Below are 17,830 nucleotides of genomic sequence, written 5' to 3'. Positions count from 1 at the left end.
TGACCGAGTAAGATGCTAAACTGGTCAGTTTAGCATCTTACTCGCGACTTTTGTAAACAAGTTCTTAGAAAAGAACTTTTTTAAAAAAATTATTTTTATTACTTGTTGTGAATGATGTCTTCTGTAATTGAAAAAGATCGTGTAATAATATAAAATGTAGTTGATATATATGCTTATAATCACAATAGTAAAATGGTCATTATACTGTTAACTATCAATTAAGATTAGTTTAAAATCTTACGCACTCATATTTGCATGTAGTTGTGAATATGACACTGTTTGTAAACGGTATATCTAAATATTTACAGTATATCAATTGCTTCAATTGACAAAATAAAACGTGGTCGCAAAGTACAATTTTACGCGCGGAGTAAAAATCTTAGAACAGTAAAAATTTAATACAAAACTTTTACAACTAAGTAAAATATTAGTTTAAATTTTTTTACTGGGGAGTAAAAATTTATTATTAGTTAAAAACTTAGTAGTAAAATCTCATACTACACCAAAATTTATATAGGTAAAAAAATCTCCATAGAATATTATTTGACTTGACTAAAGCGCGTTTTTCATTTTCAATTGCGTTACAAAATATTTTTTTATTTATTAAATATTATTTATTAAAAACAAACATTCTAAAACCTTTAACAAATTTTTTTTAACATTTAATATATTTAAAAAAAGAGCTTCCTAACATGCTCATAATTTTCGCCCCCTTTTCAAAAAAGTTAACTAGACCACCTTAATTTCTGAAGTATTTAATTTCTTTTCATAGTCGTTATTAAAAAAAGGGACAGTGCTTCCTCCCCCAATGGAATGAAAAGATTTACTTCATCACTAAAAGAACTAAAACTTTGCTTTAAAAAATAAAAATTAATGGTTACAAATTAAAAATGCACATGTTTTTGTAAACTCAAGTAATGAGTTTAATGTGTTAGCTAATAATGATAAGACAATCTTATCACTTTAATAAAGTTTACTTTAGTAAAGTGATAAGATTGTCTTATCAAAGTAATAAGACAAGTATCTTATCGCTGTGAAACGACAAGTATTGTCTCCTTTTAAGCAACAGTAAAACCAGTAGAATTGACAATATAAGAACTAAATAGGAGTGTAATAATTTGTAGCAATTTCAATTCTAACAAAGTTTTCTAACAGCAATTCCATTGGAAATACTTTTCAATCATTACTAGTACCTCTCGGGCTAAGTTGCCTAAGTACTAATAAGATAATTTGGATTCGCATTACTATTCTAAAAAATCAGTTTTCGAATTAGTAATAATTAGAGCACCAGTAGAAGGTTTTACAGTAATGCAGAAACATCTATTAGTATTAATAATATTACAAAAACAGACAAAAATTTAATAGACAAGTTTGATACTTTTTAGAAGTCATGTCAAGTAGGCACAAAACTACCACAAATTTATTTTGAGTTTGTTATTTAAATACAAGAAAACTGTACTTTGAGTTATATCCGTGATATATATACAATACTTGTACACAGACCTACCATTTTACAATCCTGTCAATTAAGAGCTCTGTCAAAAAAACATCTAGTAAAAAATGTTTACTTATCTTTAAGAAGTAAACATTTCTGACTATATAGACAACATTATCGCAAAAAAACTTAACAGAGGTTTATGCAATCATCTGACTCATTATCTGTCCACACATCTACAAAAAAAAGCTCCTACAAAAGATCAAACTTTTTAAACCTAAAATGTGTACGCGTTTATACCACTGATCTATATTATAAAAAAATATTTTGACGGCCATATTGTGAGAACCCACAATTTTTTTTGATGCGCTTGAAATTTAAAAAAAAAAAACTAAAAGAAAAAGAAAGAAAAGAAAAGGATTGAAAGTAAATTAGAAGATGGTGAAACACTGTGTAGAAGAAAGAAAAGATAAGTGTTTTTACTAATATATTATTGCTCTGTTCTCTAAGAACAGTTCTCTGTTTGTAGAATACACTAACATAATTTATATATATATATATATATATATATATATATATATATATATATATATATATTATATATATATATATATATATATATATATATATATTATGATACAGTTTATGAGATAAATTAGTTTTGCGTTGTAGTTATTGATGATTAAATAATGCCAATTTACTTAATGTTTTTCTAATATTTTTCCTTGACAATTTATCAGTGGCTTGTTTTCCCGGATCATAAAGTTTGACTTTGCGATTACATTGAGAAATCATTTTGATTATTTTAAAAACATGATTTTCATTAATAACAGTATCAAACATATGTTCATGCAAGTCTCTAAATGTAACAGATCATAAACTTTCTAAATCTGAAATAGATATAGCTTCTGGGATGTTTTTGGACTGTGACAGTTTTCCAGGAATTGTTGCTAGCATTCTTGTAATTTTTTTGTTCAGTTTCTTCACAAACAGTAATAACATCTCTTGTTAATTTCAGCTGCTTTTTTATACTCATTTAGCAATGAAATATTAGTAATAAAAGAATAATTATGATCAGTAGTCTTAGATGTTCTTTTAGATAAGTTGTATTTTCTGATTATGTTTACTGATGTAATATCCAATTACCAGCAGAAAATATAAAATATTTTCTGCTGGTAATTTTTCACAATTCCTTGATCCTCTTTTAATATGGCTCCAAAGTAAATGTCGTTTATATGCTGTAGTGAATTGTTTCGCTATAAGGTTATTGTTAAATCCTCTCGATCCTCAATTGAACCAAAAAACAACTCAAGATGCTCTTGACTTAACTTATATGTTAGACGATATTTTAAAGGTGCTTTAGGAATTTCAACAAGGTTATAAAATATCTAAATGTATGAAATATATTATATATAGATATATGATATATATCTAAATGTATGATATATGATATATGTATATATATATATATATATATATATATATATATATATATATATATATATATATATATATATATATATATATATATAAATCTCATATATGCTTATTACTCGTTTTTAGTACGGATTTATAACCTTTGACAAAGGGATTTCTTGAGTTTAAAATGTCAAACAATCTATCAAATATTCTAATAAATTTGACTGTTGCACCACTTCCTTGCAACTCCATTAATTTAAGGTCATAGAAACAGAACTCTATTGCATTAGCTACACTTGAACTAACTGCCTGAGCAGAAAAATTCACTGTCATTTTTTGTTGCCTCCAATTGAAATGTGTTAGTCTTAATTTATTTCCAAGGCGTAATCCTTCATTTTCTTGCAGTTTTTGAAGATAAACTATATGAAAGCTCCAGAGGGAAAACGATCAGATTCAAAATTTGCCTGAATAAATTGTGCTAGTGCCATCTAGTAGCATTTTTTGTTGCCTTTCAGAATATCGTATTGCAAAAGGGAAAAAACAACGGCAATTCTACGAAAAATAGAATAGTTATTTTATACCCACTTAATATACGCACACGTTTTTGTCAGTTGTGAAAGTTTCTTTAGCTTATATCTCAAAATGAGATTTTTGGTTATCTCATCGTTTTTCCCCTGGACCCTTCATATAATTCAATAATACTGCATTGTTTGCACTATCAAACATAACATCACTATCTGCGAAGTAATTCCGAATTAGCTTAAGCTTGTGACAAATATCGAGGAGAGTATGAACTTTTTTTATCAGAGTTGAGATGATGAGTAAAAGAAGTGTTTATTTTTAAAGCATCGATTGAAACAACAAGGTTTGATAACGTTGAAATGAGACATGAAGGTCCATCACATGTTAGTGACATAACTTTAACAACAACATCTATCAAGCAATCTGTCAAAGCAAATGACTTTAGATCTATAACCTTGTATTTAAGTGCCGCTAAAGAGAGCTTTGTAAAACCTGGTTCTGCTGAAACTTTTCCATACTATTTCCTAATTTGTGCTTGATGTGGTAAATTAAAATTAAATGTTTTTCGCACATAATCATAAGCTTTACTTAAATAAAAGTGCAGGGTGTAAGTGTAAAGTATTTAATTTCTTCTGAATATTTAAATTCTTTACCATGTTTTTACGCATTATCATTCTTCTGGTTAGAGCCTGAGGAACTTCTGAAAATGTTTTTAATAGCATTTCTTCAGAATTTGATGATATTTTTTGTCTGGAGAAAGTCCTAAAAAGCCCTTGCTTTTTGGAACTTTCTCCAAACATTTATAGAATAAATATTGTAATTGTTTTACTGAAAAATAATTATTATTATTTGAAAAAAAAATATTTTCCATACATTCTATTTATGTTAAATACAAAATAAAGCATAAAATTAAATTACCAAAATAAAAAAATAGGTATATAATAAAAATAAAATATATTACAAATAACTCACCTAACAATATTTTAACTAAATAATTTTTCTCCGTTGGTCCTCCCAATATGGCGTTGGTGAAAATATTCTGGCTTCAAAAATTACGCGCTATCCAGTTATTGTATAGATCAGTGGTTTACACATGCATTAGGATTTTCTAAGAGCGTAAAATATAGTATTAGTTATAACTTTAAGGTTATTCAAAGCAAAATAAAACTTTTTGTGATACACATATAAAAAAAGTTCTTGTTTCAGATTTTTTGAAACGCAATATTTAAATTTTAATTTTTATAACTTAAAAGAATTTGGTTAAAAGTTTTCCACGATAATTTTTATACTTTCTTAAATATATGGCTAAAAATGTTAGATCTAATCTGACAAGAAAGAAGTGGATCTAACTTATCATAGTATTTAATTTCGATATTTTTTAATGCATCATAGTATTTAACTCCGATATTTTTTAAGTTATCATAGTATTTAACCCGATTTTTTTTGTGTTGAGTTTTGTTTTTTCAGCTTATTAATATTTTTTATGAACTTTAAATTTTTTTTTGGGAAAAATTAGTTTTTTGGAAAACAAATTAATCATTAGAAGTTTTTGTACTGTACATAATAAAGTAGTTAATTGGAATAGTTGTATTTATGTATCATACTATTTGTTTAGCTGTTTCAACGCAGTATAAGTAAAACTTATTGATATTTATAGAATACTCAAATGAAATATTATTGAAAACATTGCGCAATATCTTAATCATTGCAATGCCAATTTTAGTTATTCTAAGATTTTAGGAAATGCTCTTTTGACAATATTGTCATCGTTAGTATTGCCGAATCCAGTCTTTCATATGTCAACGGAAGGACAACCTTGTCCTCAAAAACGTAGCTAAATCATTTTCTATCTTAAGCTTACAAATAACTTCTCATCAACAGTTGCCCTATACTTTTTAATTTTCTTTTTACATTTCAGATAAAAAAAACTCAAAACACTTTATGGAGCAGTGCAAAGCCATTATTATGAACGATAGAGTAAGACTCTTCTTTTTTTTGTCACTAAACATTATTAATTTCGTTTGGTGTATCATTGCAAAAATTGTATGATTGAGTGGATTTTGTTTCTGTAAGTGCAATAACCATTTATTTTTTACATTGTAAGATCAGTTTTACAGCAAAACTTAAATTCATTATTCTTGCAACTCTGATAACTGTGCAAAACATCTTTAACAAAGTTGTTACAGCTTTTAGAGCTTTTTCTTCTTTTCGTTATATAAAAGACTTCTTTATATTTTGTATAGAAAGGTCTACAAAAAAAAACAACTTTAAGGATTTTGATTTAATCATATATAAGTATTTCTTAACTAAACATATACACTAGTTCTGTGCAGAAAAAATGTTCTCTTATTTATGTGCAATTCAACCGCATTGCTTGTGTCATATTTTTATTTAAATAACTTTTTATTTTTTTCATTTTTTCATTTTAAGTGCCCCAAGAACTCCTGACAGTCTTATCACAAAGCACCTCGGAAGAGCATTTGGAAGGAAGCTCACACCTCCTTCCTTACTGATTTTATAAAACTTGCCTAGGGGTGGCATTAAACTACGGATCTTATAAAATTTTCATTTTTATAGCTTAAAGATTAATGGTTTGGTTACAAGTGCGCTACGGCTGCTCAACTTTGGTTTAATCAAAACCAATCTCTAAATATAATACATATCTCATTTTGTTTTAACCATATTTCTGGAATTCAACTATCAGTGTGCTTTAGAGAGTACACTTTGCAGAAATTTTGAAAAATTTAAACTTTTGTAATAAGGTTTTTAATTATATATTATATATATATATATATATACCCATAGGCTAAATTTCTGGTTATCCGTTCTGATAAAACCTTTTATCTGAAGCATCTTTAACTTAAACTTGTAATTTAATATTATTTAAAATAAGCACTTTATTCACAAAAAACTTGTTAGAATGTTTTGCTTCTTCGAGTCAATGTGCGCTTTTATGTGTTGCCACATAATACATCGGTATCTAAAGTCATATGGCCTTCTTGTTGCTGTTTAATCAGTCAGAGCATAATCTATTGTTTTAAATGCAGCTTCCTCTGTAATATGATTATTTTTAAAAGAAGTTTCCATAAGTTATTAACATAAATCCAAATTTTTTTTCGCGTAAAATAAAAGTGTTTTAGCATTTCGGCATGTTTATGAGGGTCAATACTAAGTGTATTTTGGAATGTCCTAAATGTACACGATTAATACACACTATTATTCGTGCGTTAATATCATCATTTAGAGGCGTAGATTTTAGATATTAACACAGTGAACAAACTTTGAACAAACCATTGAAAGTTGTTTATTATTAGTAACAAAATGGTGAGACTCAACAAGGATAAACTTTTTGTTTGTTTCCAACAGTTACAGAAGTGTCGTCCTGTTGTACGGTTTTTTTTTACAACAACTGTTGCACAAATTGATGTTTCTACTTCCGCAAAAATTGTTTTACACAAATTTTTTTATAAAACAATTTTTATCGTTTCCATATTAAAACCTAATTGTTTCGCAAATCTTGTACAACATTTTTAAAATTATTGTAAAAACCAACTTTTCAACAAAAAAAAATGTGTTATTAAATTAAACAAAGATTCATAAAAGCTTTTTTTGTGATTTTGTGAACTTTAGTTGGGCTTTTTTTTTTTTTTTTTAATATATAGAAATCAATTATTTAGAGATACTATTATGGGTAAATTTTTCCAAACGAAAAAATAAAATTTTTACTAAAATTATTGTTTAACTAAAGTTTTACTTTAAAAATTATCGAAAAGTTCAAAAAATTAATCTTTAAAAATTATCCAAAAGTTCATCAAAAATTAATCTTTAAAAATTATTCAAAAGATACTTTTTCACATAATCGCAATAACCTTTGAAATCCCCCCACTTTTATTAAAAAAAAAAAATTAAAAATGATTTCTATAACAGTGTATTCCTTAGAAGCTTATACGTTTACATGCAGCCTTTTGTTTATGTTCTTTCATTGTTTAAAACCCAGCAGCATTTTAAAATTGTATTAAAATTGAGAAATTATATAAACTGATTTAAAAAAACTAGAGTTCAATACTTCCCGATGAAAAGCTTGAGCTAGCGCATGACGTTTACCAAAAACAAATTAATGCATGATACTTAGTTGAGAACGAAGAATTAATGGTAAACATTTAAATAAAAAGCCTAGGGAAATAACAAGATTGACAAAAAACAAGTATAACTACATATAGAGCGCACAACCAAAAACAACAGAGTAAGCGTTTGAGAAGAAAGAAGATGTAAAAAGTATAAAAGATAAAAAATAAACAGTTAAAAAGAAAGCTCAACGAAGCTCAAAAGACAAACTAAAAAAAAAATCAAAATTTTATCTATTGAAGGATGTATCTCAAGTAATACTCTAACTTAATGTAGTTTAATAAACAAAAACATTTTATTTATTTTGAAAAGTTTTCTTATTGAATGTTATTGTTCTTTAAAAATCTTTCTACTGAACTTGACCGTACAAAAAGCAATACATTTTTTAATACATTTTTACGAAATAACTATTAAGAACCAGTTGTCATATATATTCAACCCACCTTATTTTAAGAATTATTTGTCATATCAGAGTAGAAAATGCTCGACAGTAAAGACAGAAACCTTAAAATAATTCCAACAAACATTGTTTTTGTGGATTTGCAGTGGACCTATATAGGCATTTTTTAGAGATTTTTTGGAGTTTTGCTCATCGGTTACTTAGTGGAACATTAGTGGCAGCCGCTATAAAAGGCAAGCCAATAATTTTTCGACACGTTATTAGTGGCTAGTCATTGGCTAGCTACTTTTGGCGGCTGCCACTAATGGTCCAATAAGCAAACCGAGCAAAACTACAGTGGTCCGCTCAAAATGCCTATATAGGTCCACTGAATTTTCCCTATAGAATATTTGCTGGGGTATTTTTTTTAAATTGCATTTTCACCGGGAAATGTTTCAAAGAAAGTTTTAAAATTTATTTTGTAAGTAGGAGCAAAAAATATTAGAATTGTATAATATGCATGCAATATTGAGAGAAAGAGAGAGAGAGAGAGAGAGAGAGAGAGAGAGAGAGAGAGAGAGAGAGAGAGAGAGAGAGATGAAAAAATGATTATATTAATTTTTTAAAGACATATTTTCTATTCTGTTGCGTCATAAAGAAACTCACAAAACTGAAAAAAAAATTCTTTGACCCTGAATAGAGGCATTAAAGTAGTTAAAAGTATAAGAAAAATTTAATAAGCAAACGTGAACCATAAAAACCACAAACGCTACATAAGCACCATATAAACATACTGGATCTTTTTGATAAAGTTTTGTTATATAATTATCTTTTTTATATTTTATTATATACTTTCAAGTTCATGCGCGAAATTGATGAAATAAAATTCCACGTATTTGTGAGTCGTCCGCCCTCATCAAAGTACAGTATTCAAGGTCATAAACCACAACAAACGCATTAAAGAAATTCTTTAAAAAAAATAAACTCTTCATAATATGTTCTTTAGGTATAGTACTTGTTTGACAGATGTGTGCAAGAATCGATGACTGTCAATATAGAGGTACCTGATGCCATGTGATCTCAGCACATCTAATTTTTAATTAAAAAAATTGTGAACATTAATTATTTTTCAAAACTTGTTTTCAAAACTTGCTTTCAAAATTTGTACAGATCGTTGCCTATTTTTTAAAATATTGATCACTCAAATAAACTTAACTAAACAATACTGAGATGTATTGCTGGCAGTTAATAATTATGCGGGCCAGATTCTTTCAGTTTCAAGTTTAAGTTTGCATGGCATTTTCCCGATACATTTAAATTAAACCGCTGAACATAGGGTCGTGGAAATCCAGGTGTCATTATGAATTTTCGGAGAAATAAATAGTATAAAAAATGTTTTTTTTTGTTGTTTTTGTTGTTTTTGTTTTTTTTGTTTTTTACTTATATTGTATTTAATCGTAACTCATTATTTAATTATAAACAATTTTGTATGTTATTATTAAATATATTTATTTTTTCTTCAATTTTCAATTAGTTTATTATTTTCTACGTATATTTCAGACGTTTAGGAAAATCAACTTTATGTGACACTATATAAATATAAATAAATTATTGCTATAACTTATTTATATGGCCACTTGTTTTTGTTTATAGTTAATAATCAATGCTTTCGTAAATGAAACGATTGATTTACTTTATGAATTGATTTATATAAAAATTTAAACCATAAAATGTCGGTAGTATGGATTGTTTTACATGCTAATATAATTTTTAAAGTATCATTTTATAAAATAAGTATAATATGACTTTATAAAATAATAACTAAAAGTAATAAAAATATTTTTTTTTGAATGGGCTTAGAAAGTGGATTTTGTTTAGAAGTTTTAATTCTATTAATATATGAAATATTGTTTTTTTAGAATATTTACAAAGTTATGTAAAAAAAAAAAAAAAATCAGCAATTATTGCAGGAATGTCTCTTCCTTATTTGGTAATTTGCTGATAGTGAAATGATTCCAGAATTTATCATTTGTTTTCTATTTCGAATAGTTCTGCCTATATCATTGCTAGCAGGTAATTCTTTGTTTGCCTAATTAGAAGTTGTTATATGTTAACAATAATCAGAGTATACTTTTTAATAATGACTAAAAATATTCATCAGTATTTGATGGTAAAGCTACAGTTAAGCGACCTATAATAGTTTTATTTTTTTGCTTATTGTGCTCTCGACAGTGGAAACTTTAAATATAAGGAATATTTATTGGCTTCAGTACATTCATCGATTATCTTATAGCCTACTGCTACAAGGGAGTGTGCTGCTACATCGACTGGTTTTTAAAATTAAAACATTTTAAACAATTTTAAAAATATTTAAATTAAGAACAAATCATGCACACCAAGAGAGTGGCAAAAGGGTTATACAGGCAAAGGAAAAAAAAAAAAAAAAGAGATTTTAGTTACAAAAAAGTAAAAAATTTGTTTTTATTGATAAGGAATGAAAAAAATTTACTTAATGATGTGCATAGCAAATAACTTGCTTTGTTTATATTACCAAAGAATTATAGTTTTAAATTATTTGTTTCTTTAATAAATTATTCTAGAAATAAATGATTTAAAACTATAAAATAACCCTCAGGCTTTGTCACAAAGAACATCAGTTAAAGAAATTAAAAAGTTGTTTAAAACTAAGTTAAAAAATGTTGGTGTGTTTACACTCACTCATTAAAGTCTGCATATAATTAATTAAAAATGACCTTTTTGAAACTCCAACTAATTAAGTTACCCAGAATGTCAGCACGTTTTTAAAAACCATGTTCAAACTGTTCAAATAAATTAGCGCATGATCTAATTGATGTACCTACAGTAAACTCTTTTAAAAGTATTTTTATGATGCTACTTTGGCTGCAGCAATGTCAATCAGCATATGAAATACAATGTCAATCAGCATATGAAAACGCAGCAATGTCAATCAGCATATGAAAGTCTGGTGTTGCTTTCCTTCATCAACATTAAACTTTTTATGTATAAGTTTCATTGATTTTTGTAATAAATAAAAAAAAATCTAAGATCTTTCATCTGCAGTCCAACTAGATGGAAGATCTTGCTTTACAAGCTATGGAAAGATGTTCAGCTCAGATTGCTGCTATAAAACTATATGCAAAGTAACCTTGGAAAAGTATTGCTGCTCTAAATCCATTGCTTTACCTTCAACTAAAACATCGAGCCATGATAAGCAGATGTCTCATCTTGGTAATGAAACAGAATTTTTTGCAAACCAAGTTATGATAGCAAAATTGCAATAAATCTGCATATCCAGTTTTTTTCCACAAGTTCTCCGAATATAAACTTGAAGTGAATATCTTTAATGTTGAGGTTTGTCGTTCAACAAATTCAATTTAAAATTGGGATTGTAAAAACTGTTTTTTTAAGATTCTCTTCATCTGGTTAAAAGATCAAGTACAGGTAGAAACTAAAGACAACTTTATGGAAAATATTTTGCATCCTAATGGTTTGAAGTAGTCTTCATTTTTCACTTCTGGAAACACTTTAGGTTTCAACCAAATATACTCAAAGGGTGTATAGCCTATTTTCCAATCTATATGCATTTTAATTTGTATTTTTTAATGCAATGCTAGTATCTGTCACAGAAAGTGAATGACCTTTAAGTAAACTAAAGTTGATTTAAAAAAATGATTGTATGGTCACTATAAAACGCAAGATTTAAGTATCTCTATCAGACATTCATGTTGAAAAATAATTGGATACAACTCTGTTGTAAGATGACATAATAATAATAACAATATTAGCTAGTAAAAAAGCAACAACAAAAAAAAAGAGAAAAAGAGTTTTCAATGTTAATTTCAAAGAATCTAATGTTAAATTCTTATGGAAAAGATGTTCATACTACTAGCGTTACACACAAAAAAGCATATAACAAGTACGTTAGTAAATGTAAAGAAATATTACATACTTACCAAATGAGAGTCGAGCTAAAGAAAACAATATTGGCAAATTTTTTAATTATGTATAACAAATTAAATGTCTTAAAGTATTTTCCCTCTAAAAGACAAAAACAATAATAACAAGATAACTTGTAGTTAACTTGTAGATAACTTGAAAAAATTGCTGACGTGTTCAACAATCACTTTGGCAGTGTCTTTATGAATAATAACAATTATTCCCCATTTATTGATAGTTATTTTAATAATTCAATAGGTATTGAAAAAGTAATTTTTCCACCAGAAGTAGTGTATAAATCTCTAACAAAAATTAAAGCCAGCACATTGTATAGTCCTGATGGCATACCTAACATACTTCTGAAAAAGTTAGCTTATTTATTGTGTATTCCACTTTCATTTATATTTGATGCCAGTTTAAAGTCAAGTTCTTTACCTAAACAATGGCGCCAAGCTTTTGTATCTCCAATTTTAAAAAAGGAGCTACAGCGGATCCAAATAGTCATAGAACTATCTCAATGACATGTACTTGTTGTCTCATCATGGAAAGAATGATCAATTTGTATGTTGTAGAGTATTTAAGTCATCATAGCTTAATATCTCATAATCAACATTGTTTCTTCGAAAAACGTTCCACCTGTACAAATCACTTAGAATCTGGGTTATTCCATATCAGATCACCTAGTTTTTTGAAAGTTCCCCAGGGTACCATCTCAGATTTGCTTTAAACTTTGACCACACACAGATCTTATTAAAAAAATACAATCCAGAAAATTTCAGCTTGATTGACAAATTTGTTCAAAAGTTATGACTGAATTAAAAATGATCAAAATCCGAAAAATTTGTGTATCAGGAGCTTACAGCAGTTTTTTTTTGATCTTTCACAAACCATAACTTTTTAAATAAAGATGGTGATCACCTGAAATTTTGTAGGGTAATAGTTTTTCACCCAAATAATCCATTATTGCAGTTGTTTTTGACTGATTTTTTACAGTTTTTGAGTTATTGTACCTTAAAGTTGCTAAATATTGCAACATTATAAATATTTTTTCGAACTTTAACGTGTTACAGTTTAATACTTACTTACAGAAAGTTGATTTTTTTGTTACCTTTGTGTACTTAGGGTCACCACTTGTTAGAATAATCAAAATTATGCATTAAAAATTAATTTAGCACATGCAGCAGCCTATTAAAAAATCACTTTTTTAAAAAATTATGATAAATTACATCGACTTTGCTGACATAGAAAGTAGCGTAAACAGTTGAAATAAATTATGAAACTTTTTAATGTTGAGGTTCTATATATAGACAATCACCAAAAAAAATTTTGAGACCTATACTCTATCTTATGACATGATTGTAGCCTTTTGAAAGTGATGATATTTTTAAAAGGAGAACAAAAATTTATACTTTAAATTTTATACAAACTATACTATAAAAAAGTGCATTTAAAGAGTAAGATAATCAGTTAAAAGAAAAAATATGTATACATGAAACTAATTAGCTTATCTCTGATATATATAACTCATAATACTGTCATAGTTATTACTAGCAAGAATATAGTCACAAGCACTTATACTTTTAATCAATAGAACACTTATTTGACATATTATCTTGTCAAATGGAACCCAACACTGACTTGATCGTGCATTGTTTGTCCATTTTAAATTTAATTTGTTTCTTTGCATAAACTTCACATTAACGTCTTGGTTTTCATTACAAATATCAACCACCAGCCCTATGTACCATTCTTCATCGTTAAAGCATGCAATATATTTCCCGGGTTGAAAATTTGAAGGATTTTTTAAAATCAAATTAACATCATTTAACACATGAGTATCATAGATAGTATCACTAGAGATTCTTCGTAAAAACAATTTCTCTCCATCTGGTACAAAACAGTGATAGCTTCTTGTTCCCGGAACTATGCGCATCCCTTCATATCGTTTCTGAAGGTTAAAAGTTGTTTCATGGGTATTGATATCATCACATGAAAGATAAAATATATTAACACCTTTGATGTTTTTTTGAGCCCAGGTAAACAGATCTTGTGGTGGGAGAATCTGATTTGTAATTGCTGCTTGTAGACTAGCTTTTGCTGCTTCCATCACTGAAGTATTTAACTTTATTCACTGTGGGTAGTTTGGTTTTGACCATAGGGAGCAACTTTGTGAGAAAACAATGGACTGCTGATTGGTCATGACAAAGATGGTCAGAAATTAAACAATAGCATTCACATTTAAGGTGATCTTTTTCATCTCTGTAATAAACAGCAAATGGGTGTAAGGTAGCTTGATTGGCTTGCCAGTAAAACCCTTGTATAGCATCTTGTACAAGAAAACTATAGTTTTCCGCAAAATCCTTCAGAATAATGCAGGTATATTGGTCTAATGTTTGTTTTGCCTCTGATAAGTAGGAAGACTGTGCTTCTTTGATAAAGTGGTGGTGACAAAGGTCATACAAAGTTTCACTTAAAGTTTCAATAAATTCACTAATGGTTGTTTGGACTGTAATAGGTGCAGTTCGGTCAGTTGAAACCCATTGTTTATACGTGATCTGATCATCAAAATCAAAATCATTCTTTTCAAACACATTTTCCAAGTAAGTCTTCAAATTTATTTTACTAGGGCAGTTGGAAGATAGATGAAACATGCAGTTTCGACTATCTATATTACAAACACATACTTTCATTAAATCTTTGTAATATATTAAATGGCTGTTAGGAAGAGCAGAGCACATCAACTTAGCATTTTGATGGTAAGAATATACACAAACTGAGTGGCTTCCACTACTATCAGCAGTAAGGCACCACTTTGGCCTTAGTTCACAGAACTTGCTGAATCCAACTTTGTGTTCGGGGTTTAACTTCTTAAATTTCAGATGAAGTTCTTTTAAACAAATTAATATTAAGCGTTTTTGTTTATGAACTGTAACATTATTTATACGCACAGAAACAAAGTCTTTTTTCCTGGACATTGTCTAGTGTATTCGTCAGATTTATATATTTCAATGACTCTTTGCTTAACAATATCCTCCAAAGGATGTCCTTTTTTAGCCTCAGGTTTAGCAAGTATTCCTTTTTCATTTTTCAGCTTTCTGGCTTTCTTAACAAGATGGTCTGAAACTGAAAATGCACTGCAAGTTTTTTTAGTTGACCAGCTATCAGGAGTTAATGTTAGTAACTGAACTTTTTCTTCATTCAAACTGATTTTTCCTTTTTCCTTTATTGCATCTAAAAGTTTGTCTAAATCATTACAGTTAATGCATTTTTGCTTTTTCTCAGATATTATTTTTTTTGGGTCTATCCAATGCTGATGCTACTAGGATTTTCATACTTGTTTCCAGTTTTTTAACTTTTTGCTTTCCATATTCTAATTTGTCACGTTTACTAACATTTCCAGATATTTCCAGTAAAGAAGCACTCTTATTTAAAACTGTCTTATTTAGGTCTGAAGAACTAAACTCCTCATCATCAACATCTTTGTCTTCATCTTCTTGACTAAATTTTCCTGTAATTTGTTCAAGTTTGAATTCATTCAAACAGTTAGTGCAAAGTTTTTGACCAGGTTTGATCTTAAGTTGACTTGCTGTTAAAATATTGACTTTACACAATCCCTTAATAATTTTTTTCTTGTGGACTTTAAACGGATCGAAGCAGTATTTTTGAAGCGCTTCAAATCTAGAAATATAGGCTTTTTCATGGTGAAAACAGATCTTCTCATTTAGTTCAAAAGTGTGTCCAATTCTTTAAATTAAAACTTCAGCATCTGTGTTCACAATATCTTTTAGTTTTATTCTTTCAATCATTCTACAATAATACATTTTGTCGCAATCTTCATTTAAAACTTTCCCCGCACAACATTTCTCTGTCATTTTTTACTATTTTTTTTATTTTTATTACTAATCTAAAAAGTTTAAAAAAGACATAAACATATTAAATCTCAAAGAAACTAACAAATATCAGGTACTGATTATGACACTGATTATGTCATTATTATTAGTACAAATTAAGACATTATGTCATTAAAAAGAAAACTAAATATATTCATTTACAGATAAATAAAAAATATACTACCGTCATCCCTATGACTAATTATTAGACTATGACCTAAGGCTAGCTCATAGTCTAATAACATTCTCCTTTTGAAAATATCATCACTCTCAAAAGGCTACAATCATGTCATAAGATAGAGTATAGGTCTTAAAATTTTTTTTGGTGATTGTCTATATATAGAACCTCAACATTAAAAAGTTTCATAATTTATTTCAACTGTTTACGCTACTTTCTATGTCAGCTAAGTTGATGTAATTTATCATAATTTTTTAAAAAAGTGATTTTTTAATAGGCTGCTGCATGTGCTAAATTAATTTTTAATGCATAATTTTGATTATTCTAACAAGTGGTGACCCTAAGTACACAAAGGTAACAAAAAAATCAACTTTCTGTAAGTAAGTATTAAACTGTAACACGTTAAAGTTCGAAAAAATATTTATAATGTTGCAATATTTAGCAACTTTAAGGTACAATAACTCAAAAACTGTAAAAAATCAGTCAAAAACAACTGCAATAATGGATTATTTGGGTGAAAAACTATTACCCTACAAAATTTCAGGTGATCACCATCTTTATTTAAAAAGTTATGGTTTGTGAAAGATCAAAAAAAAACTGCTGTAAGCTCCTGATACACAAATTTTTCGGATTTTGATCATTTTTAATTCAGTCATAACTTTTGAACAAATTTGTCAATCAAGCTGAAATTTTCTGGATTGTATTTTTTTAATAAGATCTGTGTGTGGTCAAAGTTTAAAGCAAATCTGAGTTGTACCCTGGGAGCCTTTAGGTGATTTGATATGGAATAACCCATCTGCTAATGATTGGAACACCACACTCAATAACAACCAAATAACGGATGTTGTATATATTGATTTCCAAAAAGCGTTTGACTCTATCTTGCATCCCAAACTATTGGTTAAACTTGCATCGTATAACATAGGAGGAAATCTTCTAAATTGGATTTCCGCATTTCTTACCAATAAATATCAACAAGTCGAGGTCAGTAATTCTCTATCAAACTCAATATGCATTGTTAGTGGAGTTCCACAGGGTAGTGTGTTAGGTCCCACGTTGTTTCTATTATATGTTGATGATTTAACTGCTATAACTAATAATCTAGATTGTTGTATAAAACTTTATGCTGATGATATAAAGTTATATAGTCCATACAGTGACATGGATCTAAACCAAGATTTAATTGTTGCTCTAAATAGACTCATACTATGGGCAGAAACTTGGCAACTAACAGTTGCTAGTAGTAAGTGTTTTGCACTTAGAATAGCACCTTTCTCGTTATGCAAAGGTATAAAGGTTAACTATAAATTAGGTGAGTGTACTTTGGCTTGGTCTTCAAACCCAAAAGATTTAGGAGTAACAATGGACTGTAACCTTAATTATGAAAAACATATTTTTAACCTCATCCAGCTAGGTAACTCTAGAGCATACTTAGTTTTGAAATGTTTTAAAAATCTCGTCTCTTGTATCCTAGTTAGAGCATTCACTACATATATACAACCAGTTTTAGAATATTATTCTCTAGTCTGGTCACCACACCAAATTGGATTGGTTAAATCAGTTGATTTAACCAATCCAATATGGTCAAAACCAAACTACCCACAGTGAATAAAGTTAAATACTTCAGTGATGGAAACAGCAAAAGCTAGTCTACAAGCAGCAATTACAAATCAGATTCTCACACCACAAGATCTGTTTACCTGGGCTCAAAAAAACATCAAAGGTGTTAATATATTTTATCTTTCATGTAAAATTTACAAAGAAAATTAGGAACCTTAGAAATTTTTCCTATCATAATAGAGTACAGTTGCATGGTTTAAAGTCACTTGAAGTTCGGCGCCTTAAAAACGACTTTATTTTAAGTAATTTATTTTAAAATTCTTCGTAAACTTGTTTGTACAGAACAATCTACGTTCTTTACGATT

General features: G+C 28.1%; 1 protein-coding gene across 2 annotated transcripts in view; it reads left to right on the top strand.

Moving 5' to 3' along the window:
• Nucleotides 1-9,758: 9,758 nt before the first annotated feature.
• Nucleotides 9,759-17,830, top strand: part of LOC136072017 (piezo-type mechanosensitive ion channel component 2-like) — a 169,344-nt gene continuing 161,272 nt past the window's right edge. Inside the window, exon 1 of one of the 2 annotated variants that reach the window (XM_065819887.1) lies at nt 9,759-9,953. In XM_065819887.1, coding sequence (XP_065675959.1) covers nt 9,890-9,953 — 64 coding nt within the window. In that variant the 5' untranslated portion in view covers nt 9,759-9,889. The remainder of the gene's footprint in view (nt 9,954-17,830) is intronic. The other variant, XR_010644242.1, reaches the window with a different exon arrangement.

The sequence above is a fragment of the Hydra vulgaris genome, chromosome 15, assembly GCF_038396675.1.
Source record: "Hydra vulgaris chromosome 15, alternate assembly HydraT2T_AEP".
NCBI lineage: Eukaryota > Metazoa > Cnidaria > Hydrozoa > Anthoathecata > Hydridae > Hydra > Hydra vulgaris.
The sequence above is the reverse complement of the archived record's forward strand: the minus strand, read 5'-3'. Positions and strand labels throughout refer to the sequence as shown.